General features: G+C 38.9%; 1 protein-coding gene and 1 long non-coding RNA gene across 3 annotated transcripts in view; both read right to left on the reverse strand.

Moving 5' to 3' along the window:
• Positions 1-444: 444 nt before the first annotated feature.
• LOC149158449 (uncharacterized) lies at positions 445-1,755 on the reverse strand. Its single transcript, XR_016261688.1, has 3 exons — positions 1,507-1,755; positions 1,094-1,183; positions 445-817 (listed from the first exon to the last, which is right to left on the reverse strand). It is a non-coding gene; the product is annotated as an uncharacterized LOC149158449 (long non-coding RNA).
• A 423-nt stretch (positions 1,756-2,178) lies between these two features.
• Positions 2,179-20,680, reverse strand: part of LOC149158450 (P-loop containing nucleoside triphosphate hydrolases superfamily protein) — a 159,991-nt gene continuing 141,489 nt past the window's right edge. For both annotated transcript variants that reach the window (XM_089436225.1, XM_089436224.1), the window contains exons 15-19: positions 3,389-3,535; positions 3,144-3,226; positions 3,001-3,038; positions 2,617-2,831; positions 2,179-2,407 (exon numbers count right to left, since the gene is read on the reverse strand). In XM_089436225.1, coding sequence (XP_089292351.1) covers positions 2,309-2,407; positions 2,617-2,831; positions 3,001-3,038; positions 3,144-3,226; positions 3,389-3,535 — 582 coding nt within the window. In that variant the 3' untranslated portion in view covers positions 2,179-2,308. The remainder of the gene's footprint in view (positions 2,408-2,616; positions 2,832-3,000; positions 3,039-3,143; positions 3,227-3,388; positions 3,536-20,680) is intronic.

Consider the following 20,680-nt stretch of genomic DNA (forward strand, 5'->3'; position numbering starts at 1 on the left):
ATCCAACTATACTCTTCTTGAGTACCTTTAGTGCCTCATTGTTAAATCGAACCATAGCACTGTTAAAATAAGATCAGTGACCTTAATACTACATCTATAACTCAGACATTCGTTGAATAAGCATTCTTAAATTGCTGAAATTACTTAACTTAGGATAGTAGACCGTTTTACAAGCTTGCTGTGGTGGAATGGGAGCCTCAAGAGCGTATTACTGCCCCTAACTATGTATATGACATATGTAGTGTGCCTGGTTATCAATACCATGATATATAACGTCCTAATCTAAAAGGTTGGTAGGAACAGGGCTCAGAATGAGTGACTAAGGGTTACATAAATATAGATATGATATAAATACCTGTCTAGATGGAGGAGATAAAAACCAAGTGACTGACAGAAAATAAGAAATATAAAGATATGTAAATATTCTTGCATAAGGATCAGCATATAAATTTACTGGGTGCATGGACCTTGAGTTTGGTTAACTCCCGTGTTAAGTGTAACTATGGCACCGAGTAAGTTGGCCTTAATGAAATTACTGAGCGGTATTATTCATTGTGCGGATTTTACTTAACCAGATAGGTACTGGCTTGATACCTCACGTGTTAGATTTTACATTGTTAAAAAGGAATGGGAATGGTAGTTATAACTCTGCCTTCACTGCATGGAAGAGTTTCAAAGTTGGAGAAAGTGGCTCCATCCCTGGCGATGTGAACAGGTTTCTTCAACTTAAGCTGTATCTTGCAGACGATCAAAGTCCTTTGCAAGCTCTACAACTTATGCATAATGAAGTAATGTGCTCCTGACCAGCAGCGCCATGCTGCAGTGTGCAGGTAAATGACAGAGCATAGATTAATGGCAGGATAATTCAAAGTTCAAAGTTATTCAGTTATTCACAACTAAAACAGTTCCTTCATGAAAATCTTCACAGCTAGCCATAGGAAGGGATAGCAGAAAAATAAACATTACTTCATCCAATTAGTTCGATAGCCACTACCATGGCCAATGAGAGAAATAGATTGAGGCATTTTGAATGCCTTTTGAACCTGCAGTAGAGCTAAAACACTTTTTAAAATCATGAACCTATGAAGCTTACTTTGAGAGATATGTAGGCAGTGGGCACGGTAACTTCCAGGTGCATTTTGAATTTTCAGTTTTAGTAGTAGCCTTGAGCTCTCTCACATAGCTGTCATGGTTACACAGAAAAGATTCAAAAGAATGTTATGCTGTCATAAAATATAGCTTAGTCTCTCATGAATATTTATTATTATTATTAACATCTATTAACATAACTTTTACTTTGAATTTTGTTAAACAGATTCAAATTGTCTTCCAAAATTTGCAAAATAAAAAATGTCTTCATCAAGTCCACAATATCCACTTTGGAAATATGTGGATAGGCATTTTGAAATTTCATATATGTTATTAATTATAATTTATAAATTTATAATTTATAAAATATAATTATTAAAATTTAATATTATTATATTACCCGACAAACCCACGCACCATGTTTCCAAAAATGCCGTCCCCGTCCCCGTCCCAGAACCCACGTTTCCTGGCAACATAGCTAAACAGCAAATGATAAAAATTAAAAGTAGTCCCGTATAAGTATCTTAAAAAATCTTCAAAGTATTTTACGGCGTTGCACACTAAGGCCACAATTTTGCTTGGATGATGAATCTCTCGCCCGAATCAGGCAAAAAATTCTTCAAGAATTTTGACTATGGGAGTGTTTAAATCATTTTTTTAAGGTGGAAATAGATTCAGTACCGTCAAGAACCCCTGGGAAACCAAAATCCTGAAGCTTGACTGCTGTAACCCAGATTTTCAAAAATTTCTACCAGATTTTCTCAAAATCATGCCAGAATTTCTATTGTTTCCCAGGTTTAGACTACGTGCAATTGTACTAGAAAGTATAAAACAGAAAACTACTTGGGATGTTAATACAATATAGTATGAGAGCTTCCATTTCAAAGTGTTCAGCTGATTTGTGAACGTCTGCATATCTTCGAAGTCCAAATATTTTCAGTTACCGGCGTTACACTCGCAGGCAAATCATACCAGGAAACCTCACACAAATTAATACTGTTGAAGCAGTTCCTCTTCGAGCATACAAAACTGAGGAACCTTAGCAATACACTAATTGAAATAAGTCTGCCGATAAAAATGGACCTCAAATGCAATCCCTATACAGTAAAATGTAGTGGGAAACAAATCTTGTACAAGGTAGTTCAGCCACAAGTCGACTCTGAACATTCTTTTAAAAGGATACTTAACGAATCCATAATGCACGAAATCCCGAGCAAAATTATTTACTCCATCTATGTTTTTTCTTGGGTGTTTCACCGTCAGTTCCTCCTCTTTTCTTCTTTCCCTTGAAACCACCTTTGCCTGATCCTTTTTTCGACTAATCAAAAACATTCACACAGGGATAATGTCTTTAGAAAGGAGGATACATTTTCCACCAAATACATTCATTTGTAAAAGAGAAATAATAAATACAATTCTATCAAAAGCATGATTGAAATATGAAGAGAAGTAAAAAGTCCAAGGTAACCAAGAATCACGGGTGAATAATTTGTTTAAATTTTGCAAGTGAAGTTCATGATAGCTCACCTCTAAAGAGAACGTCTTCAAAGGATCCCCAGTCCTGCCAGTCTTTCTCTTAAACCAGCCCCGGTGCCCAGGATGTCTTTCTCCCATTGCTTCTCTGGCAAGCTTAATAGCTTTGCTAGCTATTTCTGTGGTAGGGTCAACAAGATAGTCTGGTACAGCACGTAGATGTGATGAAGGTTGCTTCTTGCTCAGTACCTTGTCATGTTTCAACAGTTCTGCATCACAAATAAAGATAACGCCAGGATACAAATTAGAAAACAGAAAAGGAAAAAGCAAAAGTCCACAGCCAAAAAAAAAACAAAAAACAATTAAATATCAATTCTGTAAACAGTTCCAAACAGACTAGAAATTATACAAACACTGGTAAAAATGTGATTTCATTACCCAAATCCTTGGGATTATCTTCAAAATGAGCCTTCAATCTACAAGATAAGAAAGCAGATATCAGAATTAGTATATTGGTTAAATAGCAATACCAGAGAGAATATTCACATGAAAAAGATACAGCCACTGACTGGGCAGAATACCTCTCAGAATTTAATATTTCATTTCGAAGCTCATTAGCACGTGCCTCTTTCACCGCGACCTTGGTTATACCTTGAGCAATGTCCTTCAAAATATTACAATAATCTAAAGATGAGTCATGACCAGACTAAAATTACTGGAGAGTTTCAAGTACACTGCCAAATGCAATTCAGAGATGGAAAGTTTTCACTTGGACAGGCATGTACTCAAACTAGACAAAATGATCAGTCAGTATCATACAACTTACCTGGGCCCTATAACGAAGGGATTCAACTGCATTTTTCGTCAGCAGGGGAAAGGGTGATATAAACTTTGTAGACTCTGTATCTAATTCCTTACCACCGCTCAATGCCACTCTGATTTCTCGGAATACGTCATTTTCTGATCGAGAGACCTGCAGTGACATTCAAAAGCCAACATTTTAGAATATCTGCAAGACTAACATGGGCTTGGTATTTTCATGAAAATCAAGATCCATCCCTTAACCATCTGCACATTTGCTGATGTAAGACAAAACAGCACAAAAATTCTTGGTGTGAAAAGAAAGAAAGACCTTGTGAATTGGCGATATTGACAGGAAACAATCTGGGAGAACAGTTGATATCAGGTTAGATTGCACTCATGGGGTGAATCTAATAGTTATAACCAGACAAGTTCCCCAATGCAATGGTTGTAACCAGACAAATTAATAAATACAAATACTATTGATTATCTGGAAAGGCGGGGCTCGGGTCTCCAGGTGATTTCGAGAATTTCCAAAAATTTAGAGGAACGGAGCCACAAAAGCACATATATTCCAAAATACAAAAAAATAATTATACAAATGAAAAAATACACAACCGAAACAGATGATCCAAATTCGAAATATGATATCCTATTTTGTAAGTCATTAAGATTCAAACTTCAACTACAAATTTGGAGCTCCAAATCTCAAAAGTCTTCACCACCTAATATGCCATACAACTCAACAATGTCCAAGTCAAATCCAACTTTATTATGGTTCAGTAGGAAATGCATGCTACGAATTAGAACTGGAAGTATTCACAAAGGCATGTTGCTAAGTAGAACTGGAAGTATTCACAAAATGCATGCTGCTAAGTAGAAATCGAAGTATTCACAATGATCCCTATTGCCCACCCATATGTCTAGGTAAACCTAGGAGAAATTTTTTCTCCTATGACACAATTTGCCAGCCAGCAGCCCTATCAAATAGCCAGCCTCAGATGCCTCTCATCAACTCTCCAGTCAGTGCTTTCTATCATCGAGCCAGTTCATCCAATGAATGTGGGTCATCTATTATGAAGTACATTACCCAATTTTGTATTCAAGTGCTTTCATTTAATGTTTAAGGGTGTTCTAGTGTGGATCATAGGTTGAATTCGATGATAGACCATTTTTTGTTGTATACATGTTCCCATTTTTTGGTGGTTATCATTTGCCCCTTACTCAGTTCTTGGCTAAATCATGATCTATCTAAATAAAAGCAACTTTGAATGTCTTTAGGGGTTAATAATGATTATCATGAATCAATAAAAGCTTGTAACCCAAGCTATATATGTAAAATAATGACGAAAAAGGCATATGTGAGTGGTGGTAAAAATAGGCCAAGGAAACGGGTAACTCAAGACTGCCACAATTGCTCCCTATTCAGATCACAACACTCAAGGATGTTGTGTATTTCATAGCCCAGTACAAGACAATGGCATCCTCCATGAAGTAAACACTACACCATGTCATTGATCACTTACACCTACTCATTGATTGGTTGGCCTAAAAATTGTTCCTCCCCTTGTTGTAAAATGTAACTAGGTTCGGTCTTCATAATGACGTGTAATTATGATCTTTGTAAATGATGAAATAAAGAGAACAAAAATTATTTTTGTAATACCTTGCTTCATGGGTTTCATGAGCAAGCGTTTTTATTCTAGATGGCTCCCATTGAGAGTTTTAGGATTTGTTAAAGAGTCAATGTCATGTATGAAGATATGTCAAAAGTATTCTAGTCTATAGGACTGTCAAATAGCCCTCCAAAAGACAAGCACAGTTCTCCTCTTCATGTCGGCTTCTAGAAGGAACAACTAACTCAAGTCGGTTCACAAATAAAAGACACATCCATTCATTGAATACATGTTGGCTTATTTATGGGACAGACTACTATAAATACATGGCTAGGATCTCCGCATTTACACAGTTCACAAGTTTGATTTCCTCTGATATTTTCGGACATTTTCTCTGTGATTTTTGGGTGACAGTGACAGAGGCAAGTTCGGATCTCGGGTGGCCTAATGAAGGATTACAGTTCAGATACTTCAGGAGTTTGTATGTCTCTATGGACAGTGGCAGAATGAAGCTCGGATATGTCCCTCTGTGATTTTGGGTAGACAGGGACAGTAAGAAGTTTGGATCATCATTGAGATTCGGATGACTGTTTTGGAGAAGAAGTTTCAGTACCCTAATCAGAGAAACACAGTTCGGAGAGGAGGCTACAGTAAGGTGTGAAGTCTAGGAGCTATGTAATTCAGATCACAGTGAATGAGTGACAAGTTTGCAGTATACACAGTGATGAAATAGTGCCACAATCTCGGTGGAATCTCAGTAAGGATATTGATGCTATATCTGTGCCATCATAGAAGAAAGATCTCGGTAATATGACAGTGTGGAGGTCTCACAGGTCAAAGTGGAAGAGTCAAGAAGAATGGTGACTGTTAAGAGAATGTGTGCCTTGGTTTTGGAGTGGCTAATAGGTCACGGGTCTTGGTCTTTGGTATTCGTCAATTGGAATCTCTATAAGAAGAATTTGTGCGGGTTTTCCTCTCAAAGAGTGAGAGGTTTTGGCCTTGGCTTATAGCCTACATGATGTGTCTCTTGTGTATTTATGTCCATGCATTGGTCATTGTTTGATGAAGAAGAACACTAATAATCTAACGTGAAGAAGATCCTAGTCTAAAGAAATAAAAAGCATTCACGAATCACAAGCAGTCACTAATGGAAGAGAAATCCCCTAATGCTAATGCCCTAAATTTCTCAACATGGTATCGGAGCTAAGGTGCTAAAGTCAAAGGAAGGGCATCTAATCAAAGAGACACTCAAGAATCGAGTTTCAGGAAAGGCATCTAAGCAAGGCAAAGGCTATCAAAGCAAAAGATCAAGATCTACTTTGAAGAATAAAACCCCAGATCGAAAAAGCAGTCTACAGTAGCAAAAGTTTTGGATCCTCTAATCACCATCAAAAGACCACAAAAACCCTCACCAAGCTATCTACAAAGCAAGGTAGCTTGAAGGACTTTAAAGATGAAGATCACATCATCTTGAAGAAAGCTGAAACCCTAGTAACAATTCTTATCTACACTCATTCACTACCAAAGTAGTGAAGTATATTGAAAGCAAGAAGGCATTATCATCTTCAAAGCTATGAGGCAAGTTCCCTCTCATTCAAGCAAGGTTCCTCCCGTTGCCCTTGACAAAGACCATCCAAGGAAGCAGCAATACACCTTCTTCAACCATCATCAAAGTGATCAAGATGAAGATTTCATATTCACTTGTCAAAGTATGTATCTTTCATTCTTTAATCAATTTGGTAAAATGACAGTGTTTGCAAGAGGATCTATAAGTTGGATGGGTCATTAAAATTCCTTGCATGAAAAAGGAGGATAGATATAGTCCTCGAAGAAAGAGAAGTCATTGAACATATCAATGGAAAGGTCTCCTCTGAATTCATGGAAAGGGATTCTTATGAAAGGTCCCCTCATATAGCAATATTGGAGACATCAAAGAAATGTATATATAAACTCGTGAGAATATTCTCTGAAAATGCGGTAAAGAAGGTCGTGTGACTTAAATCTGATCTACACAAAATTGAAGGTATCAAAGAATGAAGGGATATCTTCATAAGATCTCAACTACGAGATCTGGGAGAGATGATAAGAAGATAATCATCATTGATCTATAATGCACTAGCTGAAGAACAAGGTAATAGATATCCATGAGGATAAGAAAGTTACCTCATTCAACAACTTGTGATTTCTATGCAAGATAGAAGAAGACAAGTTGAGGGCAAAAGTGTTGAAGGTTAAGGACTCAAACATTTGATGAAAAGAAAGGAAGTTTGGAAAATTTTGGTCCTCAAGAAAGAAAGAAGAGCATAGATGAGATTCAATGCTATGGATGTAAAGTCTATGGACATTACAGAAAAGATTGTCTTAAAGAGACAATATTAGAAAAAAAGAAAAAAGAAAAAGAACCCATATCACAGAAGAAGTGGAGGAAGCTGAAAAGAAGAAGTCGAAGAAAAGAGGAAGTAAGAGATCTCTACTAGGTCTAAGATAGTCTCCCTCTCAAATGGGTTTGACATAGCTTCTAAATCTTATGTTATGGGATATGGCTATAATAAACAATAAGATGCATCGTGGCATCATGGAAGCATTGTCAACAAGATCATAGTCAACTTTGAAGGATATAGCTCTTGGTGACCCCATTGAAAGATCAAAGGAAGAAGTCATCCAAGACAACTCTCATCATACATCAGTTTAAAAGGGAAACCTCTGCTGAATAAGGATATGTGAGATGGAATCCTCATTGGAGGATTCACCGATTTAGAGAAGAGGTAAGTGTTTCATCAAGAACTCCAACTTGTGGAGCTCGTGGGATGTCGATATGATGACATGAGAGATGAAGCAGATCAAGGGATTGAAGATCTTTTCAATCAAGGAAGTTGTTCAAAGAAGCCTAGATGATCTAAAGGTAGATAAGGTATGTATGCTTGTATTTAATATTATAAAGTCATGTCGTATGGTTGCAGGTAACAAGGATCACTACTTCTATATTGAGGAGCATGACCAAAGGAAAGGAATCTCCTCCTATGAAAGAATGTCAGAAAGGCATCAAACACACTAGATGAGATCAACATAACATGTCCTCATATGAAGTATGAGGTGGTTGACTACGATTCATGAACTCTGATTGGAAGCTCATGCAAATGATGAAGACACAGAGACAAGAAGAGATCGTGATAATATGCAACGATGGTAGAAGGCATTCAACAACCGAAGTCCAAGAAGATGTGACTAGAATATCTCTCGGAAAGATGTGAAGACTCTGATGGAAGTCGGAAAAAGATAGAGACCCTTGACACTGAATATATGTGGGAGATGTGTCAATCTGCATGTAGAATGCTAATACTTACAGAAAGATGTCATGGTGAAAGATCATCAAAAAAGTAATTTTGATTTGAAGTGTTCACTGATTATTTTTGAACTAACATTTAGTTGGGCTTATGTAGGACTGTCAAAGAGAAGATCTGTGAATGACCTCCAAGCAGACCATATAGAAGGATGTAATGTTCCTCCGAGAATATGGCATGAAAGCAGAATGACATAAAGCAAAGCCAAATGGAAAAACTGATTAATCACTTTCTGATGAGTTGAAGACATAACTAACTCATGAATAAAGTGATGGATGATTTCTGCCCTATATAGAAGTTCCCAAAGATGAAGACTCCTTGACGAAAAAAAAAAAATTGACATCGACGAAAGGAGCTCTTCATGCAGCTAATTGTTTTAAGATCTCCACACGAAGAGTTTTGATAGGTCCCTAGTTAAGAGGGAGCCTGAGAAGAAGTTTCTTACTTGGAAGAAACTTGGAAATTCCTAAGCTGGAAGCTTAGGTACATTCCTTTGTGATAGGAATGAGTACATTCCTTTAATGGAATAAAACCTCCTGGTATAAAAACGAGTGATAGACAAATTGTTCTGGTCTTCACTTGGGAAGACAGAATGGAGGATTGTGTAATCATTTAGCATCTAATGCTCTTAGGGGATGAGATAGGGCATCCCATGAAAGAGTAGTCATGGAGGACTGATATTCTTTTGGGACTGGGGAGTCCAAGAAAAGAATAGTCCTTATGGAGCATATCCTGAGTGAACCCGGGTGGGATATGTTCCTAGAGAGACAATGATGAGTATGTCTATAAATCATTGGTCTTGCCAACATTGTGCTCTGATCTTGTGGAGAGATAGAGATGTTAGTCAAGGCCTTGCTATATAAAAATGTTGGTTGGTATGATGCTATACAAATGAGTTACAAATCCGAATTCTTCTTATGAGAAATTCTTCATATTCAGAATGACCAAGTACCATTATGAATACCTCCCTAGTTAAGAGGGAGTGTTGTAAAATGTAACTAGGGTCGGTCTTCATAATGACAAGTAATTATGATCTTTGTAAATGATGAAATAAAGAGATAAAAATTATTTTTGTAATACCTTGCTTCATGGGTTTCATGAGCAAGAGTTTTTATTCTAGATGGCTCCCACTGAGAGCTTTAGGATTTGTCAAAGAGTCAATGTCATGTATGAAGATATGTCAAAAGTATTCTAGTCTATACGACTATCAAATAGCCCTCCAAAAGATAACCACAGTTCTCCTCTTCATGTCAGCTTCTAGAAGGAACAACTAACTCAAGTCGGTTCACAAATAAAAGACACATACATTCGTTGAATACATGTCAGCTTATTTATGGGACAACTACTATAAATACGTGGCTAGGATCTCTACATTTACACAATTCACAAGTTCGATTTCCTCTGAGATTTTCGGACATTTTCTCTGTGATTTTCAACTAACAGTGACAGAGGCAAGTTCGGATCTTAGGTCGCCTAATGAAGGATTACATTTTGGATACTTCAAGAGTTTGTATGTCTCTATGGACAGTGGCAGAGTGAAGCTCAGATATGTCCTTTTGTGATTTCGTGTAGATAGGGATAGTAAGAAGTTTGGATCATCATTGAGATTCGGGTGACTGTTTTGGAGAAGTTTCGGTACCTTAATCAGAGAAACACAGTTCGGAGAGGAGGCTACAATAAGGTGTGAAGTCTAGGAGCTATGTAATTCAGATCACAGTGAATGAGTGACAAGTTTGCAGTATACACAGTGATGAAATAGTGCCACAATCTCAGTGGAATCTCACTAAGGATATTGATGCTATACCTGTGCCATCATAGAAGAAAGATCTCAGTAATATGACAACGTATAGGTCTCATAGGTCGAAGTGGAAGAGGAGTCAAGAAGAATGGTGATTGTTAAGAGAATGTGTGTCTTGGTCTTGGAGTGGCTAATAGGTCAAGGGTTGTGGTCTTGGTATTCGTCAATTGGAATCTCTATAAGAAGAATTTGTGCGGGTTTTCCTCTCAAAGAGTGAGAGGTTTTGGCCCTGGCTTATAGCCTACATGATGTGTCTCTTGTGTATTTATGTTCATGCAATGGTTATTGTTTGATGAAGAACTAAAGAAGTAAAAAGCATTCACAAGCAGTCACTAATGGAAGAGAAATCCCCTAATGCTAATGCCCTAGATTTCTCAACACCCCTTAGGGTTGGAAGCACCTAATAGGGCCTTGTAATAACCCTCCCATACCTAAGCATGCAAACTTGTTTACAAATTGTAAGCTAGGAATACATTCAAAGATGATGCTTGTTTGAAGTACATTGACAATTGTAATATTGAATATGGCCCACTTTGATACTCTTATGGTTTGTGCACCTGTGATGTTGATCTCACTTGATTATGTGAGTATGTGTTAGATCTCTTCTCCCAGGTACAATTGCCATCCCTTGAGGGATGTATGATGCTTCTCCAACACTTCAAAGAAGATGTCCAACCCACTTGAAAATTGCACAAAGAACTTTGACCTAGGACATTGGACACTTATTGAGTGTTGACCTTAGATGCTTGTGTACAATGGATGACTACCTCCACTTACATCTAGGAATCTGGACAATGCCCTCCAGAGCCAGGATGTTTCATTTAAAGTCGTTATACCCAGTGATGAGAGGACACCCTGATGTTGGCATTACACCTACTTGATGGATGTTACCTGTTTTTGAGGATGTTTGATGATGATAATGATATGGGACCCCTCTAGAGGGGATGGTACATTGTTCTCCATGATGACATCATCTCCTACCACTATGACATTACCTTCATGATGCTTGTATTGATTATGTGAACATTGTTATCCACCAAAATGGGTAACCCTATAGGAGAAAACTTTTCTCCTACCTTGGACACCCAGCTAGTGAACCAGTAGCCCCACAAATTGCTCATTGATGATGATATGCCACATTCCTCTGCCATTTGAACAGTTTGCCTCTCACCATCTAACATTCCCTTCGAAGAAAGGTGGGCTACCACTCGGCATCTACCTAAGTTTTTTGCAATCAAGTGCTTTTACTTAATATTTTGAACATTCTAACATGGATAAAGGGGTAATTTATTTGATTGATTGATTTTCACTGTAAACTTGTTCCCTAACCTTACTAAGGGGGTTAGTCTCTAACCCTAGTCTAGTGGGACCTCCCCTAACGCCTTAGGGTTATAGGAGGGGCACTACTTGGAAAGTTTGGAGAAGTAGTATGTCCATACCCATTCCATACTTAACACTCTCCATCATTCCATAGATACCACATCCATGGTTCATGTTAATTGTCATTGGTTCATTGGGATTTGACACTCATACATCCACATCCTTGAATACAGCCAACAAAATTTTCCCTGGAGGTTGACGTAGCTACAAGATTGATAAAAGCGTAATATAACCACAACAACAGAAGAAAAAAAAAAAAAAAAGTTGAATTGCAAAAGATGGCTAGGACATAATTAGCGCGTGAGATAAAGCCTAGCATGAGCTCCACCCCCCCTCATTAGCCATCATCTGGTTCATGAGCACTTGGTGCTCCATCTCATCATAAGGAACCCTTGCATGTCCCAACCTTGGTGAGTGAGAAACTGACTCATCTTAAAGGGGCAAATAAATGTTATATCATAAAAGGCAAGCTTGGACCCTTGAGTTATGCTCCATAAAAAGCATTGACAAAAAGAAGGAAAAGGCGCACCAGAGGAATGGAAATAGCAAGCCGAGGAAAGGGGTAACACATACCACCACAATTGCTCCCTCCATTCCATCTATACACTCATTAGCTAGTCCCCTGGCCATGGCACTTAGCCATAAAAAAATTCCCCTCCACTGCCACCTATTGTCACTTACACCTATTGAATTGAAGGGTTGAACTTGGAAATGTCACCTCCCCTTAGGGGTTGGAAGCACTTAACAGGGTTGATTACTTAACCACCTCTAAAAAGGTAGAACACACTTTTACAGGATTTGGTCTACTTAGATATGTGAAGGTGATCCTAGTTTGAAGTATTACTATGCCCTTAACAATCAAGTATGGTCCAGTTTGATGCATCTATGGTTATTGTCTCTAATGAATAGTTGCTTTCACTTGAGTTTGAGATGGTTTTGCCAAGTGGTTTTGCATAGAGAAACTGAGGCCTTAAGGGCACACTATTCCACTCATACCTCACATGATGCCCAAGACATATTACACTTCCAAAGAGCATGATGACCTTGCAGATGTAGCATTGCCCTTCTACAATAGAGGATTGGGCACTTTAATGATCTTGGCAGTTGATTGACACCCCAGAGCACCGTCAAATGCCGAATCGATGAGCTCATCTTGATTGACATTAAGAATTCTTGACGATGTACCTAGTGGACCCAACATGCGCCCAAACTACCCTTGACACTACTTCACGAGCATGCCTTGATCCGGAGCCCAAATGATGATGACCATCCCCACGATGACTAAGGAAGGCTTGTATTGCCTCATGGAGTCCCAATGTTAGAGAGAGTACACCACTTTGTCTATATGACAACCATGGAGATGACATATGTCACCCAGAGTCGGCTTTTTGGACACATGGAGATGTTTTGAGGCTTGATTTGAAGACCCTTCCTCAAATTGTGGTTTATCATGATAGTTGGAGACACATCTAGCCCTTGTATTGCAGTTTTGGATCATTTTAATCCTAAAAGGGCATGACGTCAAGCTTGGAGAGGCCTTATGGCTTACACATGTGGGCAAATGATGGCATATTTTATTTTGTTAAGCTATTGGGTTCGCTTGTAACCCATTTACTTTATATCTAAACAAAATCAAACTTGCGTAGGGGCTTTTAGTTAGATTGATTGATGTGATAGACCTCCTAAAAAAGGAGGATCATTCCATTCATTTTTTCATCATCACTTTGAGGATTTTAGCCTCCTTAGAGAGAGTTCGACTTAGCCTTTACTAGTCGTTACTTGTGAAGATGTGATTTCTTGTGGAACTATTGCTATTGGAGACTAGTTTATGCATTGGACATGTCTTTTTGGGATTGAAAGAAGGCGACTTCATGGAAAATTGAGTATAATTGCATATCTTTAATGGTTTTTCATGTGATAAATGTTTGCTAAGGTTTTTCTATTGCTCCTTGTCTAAATGCATATTTTAATTGGAAAATCTTAGTTAATTATTGCACATTAAATTTATTTTCCTTGAATTCCCTATATGACATCCCAGAGAGCTTTCTCCTAATTAATTTATCCCCTAATAAAAAGAAAGATAGGGTTTTGGAAGTAAAAAGGGTTTTTCTCCTTACTCCGTGCATAAATATGATATCTCTTAAAATTTAGCCCTAAAAACTCTAACACCCAAGTAAAAGGCATTGTGATCCTTGTAGTGGTCAACATTTACCTAAAACTTGTTATCTTTCTTTCTTTTTATTCTCCTAAGCCCTTTAAGGCAAGTCGCTAGGGCCAAGGCAAGGGCCAAATTCAACTAGGGCTCATTGAAGGAAAACATTGGAGCTTCTTTGGCTTGATCTCACCATGATTGACATCCTAAACTAAAAATAATGCCTTTTTCATGGTGAAATTTGCCCTCACAGGACTAATGTCATTAACCCTAGGGAATTTGTGCCCTAATAAAACCATAATTCTAAAACAAGGCTTCAACTTAGGGCTTATTTGAAGGTTTTCCATTACTTTTGTTGATCTCATCCTTAAGCAAACCTTTTCTCTATGCTTGCATGCCTAGATCTTCCTTTATTAAGCTTCACCTTGAAACCCTAGGTATCAAGTATTCTTTTCAAGGCTTTATTTATGGTACGTTGTTCCTTTTACATAGACAATTGTGCCCTAGTCCATTAAAGACTTACCTTGCTTAGCCTTTCGCTTATATCAGCTTGAGTTGGTTGACTTCGAAAATCCTTTAGGTGAGAACCTGGGAAGCCTCCCGTGTGGTGAAATTCTACTAAAGTGCAGGAGGTGGAGTGTTGAGGTGACAAGGGCAATCCACCTCATTGTTGCACCTCAGTGTAGCTCTTGCCTTGTGAGACCTCTCACAAGGCCTACTACATTTTGAGGCAATAGACACCCTAGTGGAGGACGTTGGAGTTGATGAGGTTTTACTTGATATGGCACACCTATGATGAGGACACGTGACTTTTGGATGGGTTACACTCCTTTGGAGCCATCTATTGCATTTTTATGTTAATATGGACTTTTTCAAAGGATGATGTCACACTTGGAGGGAATCTAACTCACGCGTGGGTTAATTAAGGCATATTTTCATGTTTTATCATTGAGTTAGCTATCTTTGGGGATCCACTTGTGACCTATTCACCTTGTAATCATGATGGATGCCACCATGTTGGCATCGTACCTACTTGATGGATGTTACCCTATTTTCGAGGATGTTTGATAATGATGATGATATGTGATTCCTCTAGACGGGATGGTACATTGTATTCCACAATGATGTCCCCTTCATGATGCTCGAACTGATGACATGGGCACCTTAGTGGAGGATGTTGGAGTTGATGAGGTTTTGCTTGATTTGGCACCCATTTGATGAGGACACTTGACTTTTGGATTTTGGATGCACCCCTTTGGAACCATCTATTGATTTTTGTGGAGAGATGCACCTTTTTGGAGGATGACATCACCCTTGGAGGGAATTTAACTCACATGTCTAGGTTAATAGAGAGATACTTTCCTGTTTTATCATTGAGTTAGCTATCTTTGGGGGTTGCCTTGTGACCTATCCACCTTGTAATCATGATGGGAATTTTGTTGCTGGAATTGTACCTACATGGTGGATGTTACCCTATTTTTGAGGATGTTTGATGGTCACGATATCGAACCCCTCTAGAGATGGCATACTAGTCTCCATGATAACATCATGCCCTAGCACTATGACGTCCCCTTCATGATGCTTGGATTGATGACATGGGCACCCTAGTGGAGGATGTTAGAATTGATGAGGTTTTGTTTGATTTGGCACCAATTTGATGAAGACATGTCTTTTGGATGATATGCACCCCTTCGAAGCCATCTATTGCATTTTTGTGGAGAGATGCACCTTTTTGGAGGATGATGTCACCCTTGGAGGGAATTTAAATCACATGTGTGGGTTGACTAAGACATATTTTTATGTTTTATCATTGAGCTTGCTACCTTTGGGGATGGGCTTGTAACCTAACCACCTTGTAATCATGATTTAATATTATTTTGGGGCTTTTAGGTTAATTTTAAAGGAAGTCCACTTGGAGATCATACAGACTAGCTATGTCTCTTCTCTCCTGTGCACTATGGAGAACTATTTTAATGAACTTCCTATGGATGGATGTTGGTCGAATGGCTCTCTCTTGTGTTGAATTTTCCTTAGGCCCTAGATCTTATCTGAGGCTAATCACGCACACAAACACACTAGGAACCCCAATAACAAGTACTTTTCACAACAGAATTCTTTAGCAGTGAAATCAATTAAGTACACAAAGATTTGAGCCCAAAGCTCGATTATATTATTAGTCCATCAATAAAAGAACCACGGGGCTCCCGTACTAGGGATCATGGCCCTTGATCACTAGTAAAGCTAGTATACATAGTATACCAATCAGGGCGTGTGATCTGCTCCTTTTGATCTACAATCTGCCCAATAAAAAGACAAGAACAAAACATAACTTACTTGTTGGAGAATCCCTTCTCCTTCAACCCTTTCAGCCCTCATTTTCCTTAACACTTGGTAAGTCCTTTGCCTCCTTTGACGACAAAGAAATATCTCCTTATACTCCTCCATCCACCGACTACTCACAAGGTATTTGATCCATCAAATACACTGCATACTCAGCCTTCAGAGCATCAGCGACTCATAGTGGCTTTGTCCATTAAGCATATTGCATATTAGCCCTCGAAATACACTCTATTCACAATTGCATTTGAACAGACAAAGATCTCTCACTGACCATACTATGGCTAGCATATAGATTTCAGATCGGCCATTTCTCGACCCTTGTTGCTTCAGCTAGTCAGCAAATCTGAGCAATTTCAGCCATCCTTTAACTAAGTCTACTCCTTGAATACTAAGTCAGTAGATTTCAAATCGGCCATTTCTTGACCCTTGGTCTACTCCTTGCATACTATCCAACAAATTTGAGCAATTCAGCCATCCTTTAACTAAGCTTTGAACTCTCCATTGTCCTCTTCAGATCCACACGACCTCCATATCAATTCTCCCAACCCTTATTATGCTAGAGATTTTCCTTAACTAGGCTTCTAGAACTTAGTCCAAATACCAACTACATTCTTCAGCAATGGATATGACCCTCAGCTCTCCTCAACTAACTCTCAACCAACCTAATCTGAATCTCGGCTCCTCATTTTTGGCAATATCTGCCATACTAGGCCTTAAGCACCCTACGACTACTTGATATGTCCCTTCTATACTCAGCCTTCTTCCTATAGCTTCTTATGCCCTCAACCTAACCACAAACCCTCTTACCCTCGGCACCTCCAAATCTAAGCCTCTACCTATAGATCTAAGTCTTGTAGGTATTGGCCCTATTTCTGCTACAGGTCAAACCCTTTGTAGGTTGTGGCTAACCCCATAATTTATGTTGTGGCCTCCTCATCTTCTCAACCACAAATGGGACTGTGACATGGTTGCAGTTGGGTCCATTCAGCCTTAGCACCAAAGCCCCTTCCCTTGCAATCATCGCATATAGGAAACTTGGTCATACTGCAACAGAAATACTCAGCCTTCTTCATGGACAAAACTCGGCCTACTCCTAGGGAACCCTTGCACAAGAGAGATCACACCTCTCTTGCACACAATGAGCCTCTCCATGGCTCTCCTCTATTTATCCTTTACCATGGGTCACTTAGGAAACCTCCAAACTTAGGGTTTTTGCTTCTCAACCCTTAGAATAAATAATTATTTATTTCAGGTCCTAAACCCATTGCCTTGGTTCCAAAACCCCACTTTTGGGTAAATTTCCCAACCAACCACTTTTGGTGGGTATCCTTCTCGGAAATACCTTCCGAGCTACCCAAAATTCTAACACTCCCTCTTAGTGAGAAAGGTATTTCCTTCACACTTCTAGCTCCATGATTTTCCTTGCATGTCCATGACTATCCTCGCATGAGTCATGAAATTCCTTGCATAGGCATATCCGTCCCCATATGTGCCACGACTTCTTTGTACTTGGCCAAGATTTTTCTTGCATGGTGCATGAATGTTCTTGCACACAACATGACTTTTCCACCGTGATCCATGCTTGTCCTCACAGGATCTACAACTTTCCTTGCACCACCATGAATATTCTCTCATGGTTCGTGACTAACCTTGCACGAGCTAAAACTCCTCTATCTTGTTAGAACATGAAGATTCAAACTTCTTTACGGCAGCTGACAATCCCTTGCAGACTCCCTCTAAAGCTAGACTCCCTTTGAGTCTACACAACCTCCATTGGCTCACTCTGCTTCCTGCGCGCACTATCATCCACATGTATTCAAAGTTGCTCTGAAGCCATGTTGAATTTTCCTTAGACCCTAGATCTGGTCTGAGGCTAATCACGCACACAAACACACTAGGAACCCTCAACTTACAAGCACTTTGCACAACGGAATTATTCAGTAGTGAAATCAATTAAGTACACAGAGATTTGAGCCCAAAGCTCAATTATTTTATTAGTCCATCAATAAAAGAATCATGGGGCTCCCGTACTAGGGATCATGGCCCTCGATCACTAGTACAACTAGTATACATAGTATACAAATTAGGGCTTGCGATCTTCTCCTTTAGATCTACAATCTACCCAATAACAAGACAAGAACAAAACATAAATACTTGTTGGAGAGGCCCATATCCTTCAGCCCTTTCAGTCCAGTGTTGACACCTAACAAGTCCTTTGCCTCCTTTGACCACAAAGAAATACCTCCTTATACTCCTTTGTTCACCGACTTCTCACGAGGTATTTGATCCATCAAATACACTGCATACTCAGCCTTCAAAACATCAACTACTCACAGTCACTTTGTTCATTATGTATATTGCATATTAGCCCTCGAAAAACACTCTGTTCACAATTTCATTTGTGAACAAACAAAGATCTCTTACTGACCATACTATGGCTAGCATATCGATCTCAAATCAGCCCTTTCTTGACCTTTGTTGCTTTAGCTAGTCACCAAATTTCCCTTGGTCTGCTCCTTGCATACTGTCCAATATAAGCAATTTGGCCATCCTTCAACTAACTAAGATTAGAGAACCTGGTTTGAGCCTCTATGAATTTGCTTTTCATTATGATGCTCAGCCTTCTTCACCGCTTGTAGTAAATGTCCCTAGGAGGTTGTCTTCATAGCACGATGTCCTTCCACATCTGCACAGCTACCCCAGAGATCTACTCAGATGATGATGTTCATCTACAGCCACCCAATGAGAGATCCCCACTAGCAAGTAGCACAAGTAAATTTCTGAGTTTACTGTTCTTCTCCACTAAAAGAAAACACATGTTGAGAAAACGCACAGTGGTGATTTTATGCAACTAATAATCTAGGACACCACTCAATTTTTCAGATTGTGTGAATATCATTTCCAATAAAATGTATTTGTAGGTTGTTGTAGATGAAGTGCCAACATTGATAACTGTTAAGCTCCCACCGGGACTATAGTGTAAACTTAAGGGTGCAGGTATGTGAAAATGGTTCTACTCGACTGCCCCAAAGATATGGCTCAGCACCCTGAATTATTTGTAAACAATGAATGGACCATTCGATATACCCATGAGACGACAGGTCTACTACAGCAGGACCAAGAAACCAATGTAATGTTAATTACACAGATTATTCAGCCTCTTCTTTTGATGTAAGTTCTGCTTTGAAGTCGCTGCTGAGATTTTGATTTGGAGAATCCTTGAAACCAACTCATTCTTTTGCAGAAGCTGCTAAAGGCACACGGACAAAACTTCCATGGGGGAACTTTGAGCCTCCACATGCTACAGAAGTCACGCTACAAATCCTTACGAGCGACAAGTCTTTGCTCTGCTAGCTACAGACAGCAGTTCACTGCCCATGCTCTCATTCTGCAATAGAAAGGATCTTGGCTTTCACAGTGACTGATATCCTCTACAAGAGATGATTCATGCTCTTCTTGTCCAACAAAGAACAGACAATCCACTTTTCAATGCACAGGTGAAACTTGTCACTTGAGTTGGGACTCATCCCTCAAGGCTTAATAAATTTGGCCTCTAGAAAATGGGTGCCACGACTGATCGGATTTCTATTGACCGGTCCCTCAAAATGATGACTCTCAGCTTCTTTATAAGAATTTCGGCTCCCCAAAAATCAACGCTCAGGAATTACTTGGTCTCTAGCTTAACTGCACTTCCAAGTCAGTTACCAGTGAATTCCGGGTTCAATATATCATCGATCAGACATTATAATAAATTCAGCCTTTCACAATTTAGATGGCCATACTTCTGCTCCCTTCCAAAATTAATTTGACAGCGGCCTTCAAAATTAATAATTTCGCCAAAATATGTGTTGGCTCCCTTTGGCTTAATTATATTCTTGGCCCACACATTATTCTTGTTCCGCTGTCAATGCATGCAAGTCACTACATACTCGAACAATTTAACCTCCACCAACACTTCCTCACTATGCATGCACAGTCGCTCTAATTCAGGGCGGATTAGGCTTTCCAAAAAGAAAAATGTCTCCTCTGGCTCAGTCTTCTTGAGAGAATTCGGCCACCATTGTGAAAATATTCACGCCCAGTATTGCTGCAGGCCTCAGAGATTTTGAAATGACAGTCCAAACAAGTGGCTTCTTAAAAAAAAATTGTATTGGGCTCCTTCAAAACGCAATGACTTTATAAACTCAAACTTTGAGAAAAAATATATTCGACCTCAAATAATTCACCTAGCTCTCTTGGCCTTGGAATAATTTTTACGACCCCTCACTTAAAATTAAGGTGCCACAATTTTTTATTTTGCGGCCCCCACTTAAAAATAATGTGCCACTATTTTTTTTTATTAAAACTCACAAACTACTTTTGGGTGGCTCACTTGTCAATTTGTCGAACTTTTATTGGGCTTGCAAAATTTTGTAGGACATTTACTAAGAAAAAATTGTCAAACCCCTTAGTAAATTCTTATTTCGCTTCAGGCACTAGATTTTCGGCTTCTAACAATAATAGTTGTAACTGAAAACCCATAGGCTGAACCAAGACCAAGGCCCGATAACACTGTAATATTCCAAACTAAATATTTGGCTAATTTTGCAGAAATCTAACCCAACCAAAATTTCTCTATAAAATTACCATTCAATTAACAAAAGATTGTCATGTGAAATATAATAAATAGAGTGCATGCAAAACAATAATA

The sequence above is a fragment of the Pinus tabuliformis genome, chromosome 5_2 (assembly GCF_031772625.1).
Source record: "Pinus tabuliformis cultivar Carrire ecotype Pingquan chromosome 5_2, CPIR1, whole genome shotgun sequence".
Taxonomy (NCBI): Eukaryota; Viridiplantae; Streptophyta; class Pinopsida; order Pinales; family Pinaceae; genus Pinus; species Pinus tabuliformis.